The 9,065-nt window shown below is 44.6% G+C and overlaps 1 protein-coding gene across 1 annotated transcript in view; it reads left to right on the forward strand.

The window, feature by feature from the left end:
• LOC117809726 (semaphorin-6D-like) overlaps nt 1-6,873 on the forward strand; it is a 28,643-nt gene extending 21,770 nt beyond the window's left edge. The window contains exon 13 of the mRNA XM_034679195.1: nt 6,766-6,873. Within this exon, the coding sequence (XP_034535086.1) occupies nt 6,766-6,805 (40 nt within the window). The 3' untranslated portion in view covers nt 6,806-6,873. The remainder of the gene's footprint in view (nt 1-6,765) is intronic.
• Nucleotides 6,874-9,065: the final 2,192 nt, after the last annotated feature.

The raw sequence follows: 9,065 nt of genomic DNA on the forward strand, positions 1-9,065 counted from the left end.
TTTCACGCCGCCGCCAGAGAGAGAGAGAGAGGATGGATGGATGGAGGAACATAATGGGAACTAATGTTAGAATGGGTGTCAGTGGGAACGTACTGCAGCCACTCTAAAGGTATAAATCTCCTGTGGTAAAGTTTGAATCAGGAGGCCGCTCAGTTAGTTCAGAGTGCAGTAAACATCAGGAGTTTATGTTTGTGGCGTTTCCTCCTTAAATCTTCTCTAAAGTACCTTCAGAGCTGCTTTATCCCCTCCGTCTGACAGAATCATTTACTAAAAAGGCGTCTTTGTTTGCGACTCTCTGACATGCCAATTTAACATCAGAGCATTTCACGCCTGCTGCAGATTCTGCTGCAGATCTCATAATCATCAAACTCACTGTTTATAGAGAACAAGACAAACTCTAACATGCTCTCTCACGTCTCTGTGACGCCATGTCTCAGCTCTGTGTCAGCTGTTTAACGTCTCTGCTGCATTGAAAACCTTTATCTTAAATCAGCATCATAACCCCGCCTACTTTTGGGGAATAGCTCCGCCCATTTTGGGGACTGTTTGTTCTGGACGATCACCGTGTCTCTCCATCTTTCGCCCTCCTGCTGCTGAGGTTGTGAGCGACGGCTGGCGTCAGTTCGCAGAGAAGTAGCTCCATCCACTGTTGAATGAATATTGGCATTTCATCACTAAACCCTGACTTGAAGAAGATTTGACTTTTTTGGGTCAACATGGTGAATATCATTTTTATTTCTCATTCTGATTCATCAGGAGATAAAAAAAAAACCAACCCTAGGAACATCTGGCCATGCTTCTAAGAAAACATGATGTTATGAAGCTTATTATCATCTGGGGCCCTGGTGGCCTAGCGGTCCAAGCGCCCCACATACAGAGGCTACAGTCCTCGTCCCAGAGGTTGCCGGTTCGACTCCCGGTCGAGACCATGCTCTACATGACTTCCCCCCTTTCTCTGCTCCCCACATCTCCTGTCTCTCTTCAGCTGTCCTATCATAAAGGCACAAAAAGCCCCCAAAATATAACTTCTGTTACACAGTAGCTTTTGTTAGCATTCAACCACTTCCTTGCTAACTTTTTGATATCTGGCATACACCGACCCGACCAGTACACCAGGGTAAAATGCAAAGAGGTTTTCTGTTGTCGTTCTGTATTTGACCCAGATCAGGCGCTGAAAGAACCAAGTGATGCATCACTTTTTAACTTTGCTCTCCTTCTCTAGGTCATAATCGTGCGTTTTAAGAAAACAGTGGTATACTATGAGGTCAATAAAGCTGGTTTGATTGATTAGATTATTCAATTTAAGACAACAATTGACCAGCAGAGGGTAAGGCAATCCTGAACTCAACCTAACTTCTGTGGAGCTAGTGTGAGGTAAAGAGGCGGCCCTTTAGCCTCCTCGCTAACAGCTACAGTGTCAATCAAGTGCCTGTCAATCAAGTCAGCTACGCCCTTATTTGGGCAAAACTTGTCACTTTAATATCTTCAAAAATAAGTAGTTATAATAAATTCACCCTGTTCAGTGTGTGCTGAGAGAGGAATGAGCTCTTCAGACCTGAACTGTTTTTTGAACCAGGCTGTAAACATGTTTATTTCTGCTGTAGAGATCGTCTTCTTTGAATGGGTGTGTATGTGGTTTCCTGTGTTTCTGCAGCCAGCCTCTAGTGGACACTCCAGGAACTGCAGTTTTTAGCACTTCTGCATATAGACTTCATATTTTACGAGCGGAGGTTTGCAGCTTGGTCTCTACGTTGCGGTTATTAACACTGCTATAGGCTGAGCTCCAGTATCATCATGTCGCTGGCAGGAAGGTGATAATAGATGGTTCTAAAGGAGGTACGCATCTGCATGGAAACCCAACAGAAGTCTTCCATGGAACACTACCAAACCAGTGTCGCCAGCAGTCTGCAATACAATAACCCGCGCCAAGATTATAGAAAAGGAAAAATTTGACCTTCCTGAGTAAAGCCTATTATTTTGGAAGAGGCTGAAGTTGCACCAGATTACATGAATGTAAGCCGATGTCCAATGCAACCCCACAGGTCGGACTCACAGCTGTACATGGGGTGCATCCTTCATGGCCCTGCAGTTCCTGAGGTTCATTGCAAAAGTCATGAAAAAAAAGATGGCGGACTCTCAAATAACACGCTTTTAAATGTCAGTTATTGGCTTTAAGTATTGTTAGGATACATTATCTGGGTGTCAGTCCTGAAATCAACCAGGTATTCACAATAACGGTGAAGGTCTCCAGCAGTGTGTCCAATCACCACTGTTACATTTTGGTGGTTAAATGTTGATTTTTCAGTTTTGGTGTGGGCTGCAGGAAACTGGAGACTGGAGACAGGAGACTGGAGGGAATCCAGACTGACAGCACATTATCTGATGCAATCAAGGAAGTCAGGAAATCTAGACGTTGGCTTTAATGACGCAGCATCAAGCAGATTTGGGGGACTGGAGGGAATCCAGACGAACACTCAGCACACCAGCTGGAAGTTTAGTCACCAGAGAAGCTAACCTGCGTTTCTTTGGACTGGTATTCTGCACAGAAGACCGCCCCCCTTCTTTGTTAGTCATGGAGCTGAAACCTGGACAGGTGAACTCCATGATGGTCAGTTTGAGTCTCCTGCAGAAAAAGGGGGCGCGAGCTACCTGACACTCTGGAGTTATTGATTGGAAGTTGGTGCAAGGAAACACGTTTAATTTCTCAAGCTACTTACTGCAGTGTGTGTGTGTGTGTGTGTGTGTGTGTGTGTGTGTGCCACTAAAATCTCATCTCGTCTGAGCATATTGATGGACTGGAGCACAGAAACACGGGGGATTTCATCTTCAGGCTCCACTTTCGTGTCTTGAATTCAGAGTCAGACTAAAAGCTTGGGGGAGATTTAAAGAAGAGTCTCTGCAGGATTAAAAACCAAACCACCGACTCTTTAAATTACTGAAGATGTTCCTCCCAAATGCATCATGTTAAAGCACATATTTGTGGTTCATCCTTCTTTAGTTCCTCTGGCAGAGCCGCACTTGTCTGCTGATGATACGGGGGAGGATAGCAGAGTCAGGGTCGGATTTAATCCTCACTCTAAATGTGCATCTCCCAGTTTAACGTCTTATAAAGCTTCACAGTTTTTGCTCTTTGGCCATCGCCTGCTTGTTTCTGTTGCAGCAGAGGTGGAGAGAGGGGTTAGCAAACACCAAGCCATCATTATGTGCTGATTCATCCCCGTGTCTGATGCATTAGCTGCTGAGTTAGATGGTGAACAACAGTGTTTCAGAAGCTATTCATGGTGACAGAGTGGAGTTCTGTTTTCACTAGTTTGAAAAGAGAGAGAACCAGAAAGACAACATGAATCCTGACGACCTGCTCAGCCTGCCACAAATAACTCAACGTATGACAAACACACTGAACAACAACAAGAAGGTACAGTGAGCACAGACACAGAGAGCTGCTAATGAGGCAGTCTGTGAGTCCAGTAAAGGGAACAGACAGATCACTAGTCTGATATTTACATCAACAAAAGGCTCCAACACCACAAACACAGACCTGAGGTTAAAGTCCAGGGACTGAATGAGCTGAGGGGACGCCTAGCAGACAGCTAGCAGCTCCCACCTGTCACTCAAAGAGGCCACGCCCCCTAACCCTACCTCCCTTTATACCACAGTGTCAACAGGCAGAGGGGACATGAGACCGACTCCTTCCCTCAGATCAGTTTGACATGTATATGATCGTCCCTGCTGTCTCTGCTTCTGTCTACAATTAATCACTGTTGTTATTCTGCTTTGATCCATCAGAAGCATTCCATTCTATTCTGCTTTGATCTGTTCCATTCTATTCTGCTTTGATCTGTTCCATTCTATTCTGCTTTGATCTGTTCCATTCTATTCTCCTTTGATCTGTTCCATTCTATTCTCCTTTGATCTGTTCCATTCTATTCTGCTTTGATCTGTTCCATTCCATTCTGCTTTGATCTGTTCCATTCTATTCTGCTTTGATCTGTTCCATTTTATTCTACTTTGATCTGTTCCATTCTATTCTGCTTTGATCTGTTCCATTCTATTCTCCTTTGATCTGTTCCATTCTATTCTCCTTTGATCTTTTCAGTTCTATTCTGCTTTGATCTGATCCATTCTATTCTCCTTAGATGTATTCCATTCGGTTCTATTCTCCTTTGATCTGTTCCATTCTGTTCTATTCTCCTTTGATCTGTTCCATGCTGTTCTATTCTGCTTTGATCTTTTCCACTCTATTCTCCTTTGATCTGTTCCATGCTGTTCTATTCTGCTTTGATCTGTTCCACTCTATTCTCCTTTGATCTGTTCCATGCTGTTCTATTCTGCTTTGATCTTTTCCACTCTATTCTCCTTTGATCTGTTCCATGCTGTTCTATTCTCCTTTGATCTGTTCAGTTCTATTCTGCTTTTATCTGTTCCATGCTGTTCTATTCTCCTTTGATCTGTTCCATGCTGTTCTATTCTCCTTTGATCTGTTCCATTCCATTCTCATTTGATCTCTTCCATTCTATTCTCCTTTGATCTGTTCCGCTCTATTCTGCTTTGATCTGTTCCGCTCTATTCTGCTTTGATCTGTTCCGTTCCATTCTCCTCTCTGCAGACTGATTTGATGTGACGTGTGTGATAACATTTGAACATGGAGCCCTGTGGGGACTGACTCACTGCAGGAGACACACTCTAGTGGACTCTGGAGGAACTGTAGGATTTGAAACTTAAATATTAGCGTCATCATTTTTAACCCTTGATTGAAAACACACACACTAAACAAAGCTGAGTGATGAGGATTCTCAGCAGGAACATCCAAACCTCAAACTGCCCCAGCTCCTCCCCCGGCTTTAGATTTCCAGCTCGTCTTTAATAAACGGAGTCTGTCTTCGCGCTCCAGCACTTCCACCAAATATGCACTCAGTCAGTGTCAGGCGGGAGTATTCCAGCAGGCATACATGATCCCTCCATAGATCAGGACTCAGTGTGAATGTGGCGCTCTGCTCGACTGACGGCTCCAACATTCAGCCGTCTCCTCCTCGTGTGTCCGTCTCCATCGATCTGTGAGTCACCGAGCCTCGGGGGGAGTTTCTGTAAAACATCCAACTTTCTACACCGAGTGGTTCAGAGTCTGTGGGCGTCCTCAGCTGTTCTCTGGGTTCCTAAACACAACAGGATATCAGATTTAAAATATTAATACGGATTTATATGAACTACTTAACATCGGTGAAGCCTGACGTTAAAAAAAGGACTGAGCTTACCTTTGTAAGAAGAGGGGAATGACTGCATTACACAGAGTCTCAGTTTCACTGTAAACAGTTCCCCAGAGTCTCAGCTTCACTGTAAACAGTTCAACAGAGTCTCAGCTTCACTGTAAACAGTTCAACAGAGTCTCAGCTTCATTGTAAACAGTTCCACAGAGTCTCAGCTTCACTGTAAACAGTTCCACAGAGTCTCAGTTTCACTGTAAACAGTTCCACAGAGTCTCAGCTTCACTGTAAACAGTTCAACAGAGTCTCAGCTTCACTGTAAACAGTTCCACAGAGTCTCAGCTTCACTGTAAACAGTTCCACAGAGTCTCAGCTTCACTGTTAACAGTTCCACAGAGTCTCAGCTTCACTGTTAACAGTTCCACAGAGTCTCAGCTTCACTGTAAACAGTTCAACAGAGTCTCAGCTTCACTGTTAACAGTTCCACAGAGTCTAAGCTTCACTGTAAACAGGTCCACAGAGTCTCAGCTTCACTGTAAACAGGTCCACAGAGTCTCAGTTTCACTGTAAACAGTTCCACAGAGTCTCAGTTTCACTGTAAACAGTTCCTCAGAGTCTCAGTTTCACTGTAAACAGGTCCACAGAGTCTCAGTTTCACTGTAAACAGTTCCTCAGAGGCTTCCCTCTGGCTTCCTTCAGCGGTATGAACCTGAAACAGGAACTGATGTTCTTGTAATTAACGGGTCTTCAGTTTGCTGAAATAACAACATCATGATGCAGATTAGTCCAAAGTCCAAAGTCCAGCTTTGTCAGGTCTGTCCTCAAGAGGAGAAGAAAACTACGTCTACAATGTTTGTTTGTTGAATGGAGGTGGGATCCATCGTTTCTGATGCTGCGTTCAGGGAAGTCAGGAAATCTAAACGCTGATTAGAGGATTAGAGACACTGATGTTTTTTAAGGTCTGACCTTCTTCATGGAATGTTAGAATTCTGAGATCAAAGACAGAACTCAGGATTTTTTTCTTCCTCTCCTCTTTTTCTTTCGTTCCTCTCCTTTTTAACTCTTCTCTCCTCCTTCTGTCTTCCTTTTTCCTTCTCTCCTCTGCTGCCTCTCCTCTTTTCTTTCCCCTTCTTATTCCCATTTTCCTTGCCTCCTTCTCCTCTCCTCTCCTTTTTCCACCTCCCCTCCTCTCTTCTTTCCTTCCCTCTTCTCTTGCCTTACATCTTGTCCTCCTCTTTTTTTCTCACCTCTTCTCCTCTTTCCCAAATTTTCCTCCTTCTTTCTCATTTCCTCTCCTTTCGTCTTTCCTTCTCGCCTTTCTCTCTTTCCTCTCCTTTCTTTTTTCCTCTCCTCTCTTTCTTCCCTCCTCTCCTTTCCTCTTTCCTCTCCTGGATTGTGTTCCTCCTGCTGTTCCTCTCTGTACAGACTGTTTGTCCTTAAATCTCTCCATGTCTGTATTTCTATCTCCCTCCTCCCTGAAGATCAGCCTCTTCTCTCTGACTGACGGACGTCTTCTTCTTCTTCTTGTCTTTATTTACTTCTGGACCCTGATGTCTCGGCTCAGGTTGAGGATTGAGAGCGCTCACACAGAGAGGAAACAATAACATGTTCGGCAGCAGACACAGCTGGCAGGTTTAATACAAACGGCGGCGGAGAGGAGAGGAGAGGAGAGGAGAGGAGAGGGGAGGAGAGGGGAGGGGAGGAGAGGGGAGGAGAGAGGAGAGGCGAGGAGAGGAGAGGAGAGGAGAGAGGAGAGGAGAGGAGAGGGGAGGAGAGGGGAGGGGAGGAGAGGAGAGGAGAGGAGAGGAGAGGAGAGGAGAGGAGAGAGGCTGCAGGGAGATTAAAACAGACAGGAAGAGCCGCTGGAGATGAAAAGAGACAAGAAAGGGAAGGAGAGGGAGGAGAAGATGTGATGCAAGAGGTAGTAAGGTAAGAAAGATGAAGATACAGTGAGGAAAAAACAGGTGAGACAGATATCTGTGTCAGAGGAGGAGGAGGAGGAGGAGGGAGGAAGACAAGCATGAAGACAGATAAATAAAGTTCTGGGATGTTGAATCTGTCTCAGGTGTTGATTCATACCTCTTTAGTTTGCTCTGGATTGATGAAGCGTCTCTGACTTTGAGCCTCAGACTTTAAAAACCATCAGATGTATCGTTTGTTTCCTCTTTACTCCTCTCTCGCTCCTCATTATCAGAACGTCAGCTCTGTCTCACAAAACACTTTCATTGTGTTTTTACTGAAAGAAGAAAACAGAGCAGAGATCACATCCTCCAGCTCCTGACTTTAGTGTTCAGCTGAAACCTTCAGTTCAGCATCAGAAGAACAAACAGATGAAGCTTTTCTTCTTCTCTTATTAAACCTTTATGTTTATATGAATTAGGGCCTGTTTCCACCAGCGCAGAGCCTACTTCCTCTACAAAACTGACACAGCTCAGCACTCAGCATCTTCAGTGCAAAACAGCCTCAGCATCAAATGAAAATTGAGCTTAGCGTTAGTTCAGACGCTCGGCATACAGAACATCAGCTGCTAGTAACGCCAGCATCTATCAGCTGATCAGCTCTTCCTCTCTCCTGTGTCTGATTTCACCGATGTCATATGAATCATCACTGATGCTCACTCTGTTCTGTACCCCAAGGGGTCTTTGCTGCTGCTCTCCCTGCCTTCATTCAAGTAAATTAAAAATGACATAAAACTTAAAAACTTTAAAAGATTTTCATTTTTACATTTGAAGCGGAGGGGAAGTGTGCTCTCCCTGCCTTAGGGTTTTTTGCATTCCACTTAGGCACATGGAAGGGCAGGGAGCTCCCAGAACCAGTGTTCTTTTTGCCTCTCCTCTCTTCTTTCCTCTCCTTTTTTTCTTCCCTCCTCTCCTTTCCTCTTTCCTCCCCTTTGTTCTTCCCTCCTCTCCTTTCTTTCCTCCTCTCCTCTTTATTCCTCCCCTTTTTTCTTTCTTCCCCTCCCTCTCACCTCATTCTTTTCTCCTTTCCTCCTTCTGTCTTTCCTTTTCCTTCTCTCCTCTGATGCCCCTCCTCTTTTCTTTCCCTTCTTATTCCCACTTTCCTTCCATCCTTCTCCTCTCCTCTTTTCTTCCCTCCTCCTCTCCTATTTCCACCTCCCCTCCTCTCCTCTTTTTCCCCTCCTTGTTTTCTTTCCTCCTCTCCTTTCCTCTTTCCTCTCCTTTGTTCTTTCCTCCTCTCCTCTTTATTCCTCCCCTTTTTTCTTTCTTCCCCTCTCTCTCACCTCATTCTTTTCTCCTTTCCTCCTTCTGTCTTTCCTGTTCCTTCTCTCCTCTGCTGCCCCTCATCTTTTCTTTCCCCTTCTTATTCCCACTTTCCTTCCATCTTTCTCCTCTCCTCTTTCCTTCCCTCCCCCTCTCCTATTTCCACCTCCCCTCCTCTCTTCTTTCCTTTCCTCTCCTTTTTTCTCCACTCCTCTCCTTTCATTATTTTATCTCCTTTCCTCTTTCCTCCTCTTCTTTCCTCTTTCCTATCCTTTCTTTCTTTCCTCTCCTATATATCTTTTCTCTCCTTTCTTTCTTTCCTCTCCTGGATTGTGTTCCTCCTGCTGTTGATCTCCGTAGCCAGCAGTGTTCATTTCGTCAACGTAATTATGACGATAAATGTTCGTCAACGACTCATTTCTTCATGACGATAATGAGACTATGACGAGTTAAAGTTCATCACTGATAATAAAAACTCTCATGATTGTATGTTTAGATTTTGTTGACGAGATGAAAACTTTAGTGTTGGACCGTGGGACATGTTGAATCCATGTTTCCCCCTGTGCTGTGTGTCTTTAAAGATGGCGTGATGACTTCCTGTGACAGGCTGAGTTCTTATCTGAGGGGCTCAGTGTTAGCTTGG

Source organism: Notolabrus celidotus, unplaced genomic scaffold (assembly GCF_009762535.1).
Source record: "Notolabrus celidotus isolate fNotCel1 unplaced genomic scaffold, fNotCel1.pri scaffold_379_arrow_ctg1, whole genome shotgun sequence".
Taxonomy (NCBI): Eukaryota; Metazoa; Chordata; class Actinopteri; order Labriformes; family Labridae; genus Notolabrus; species Notolabrus celidotus.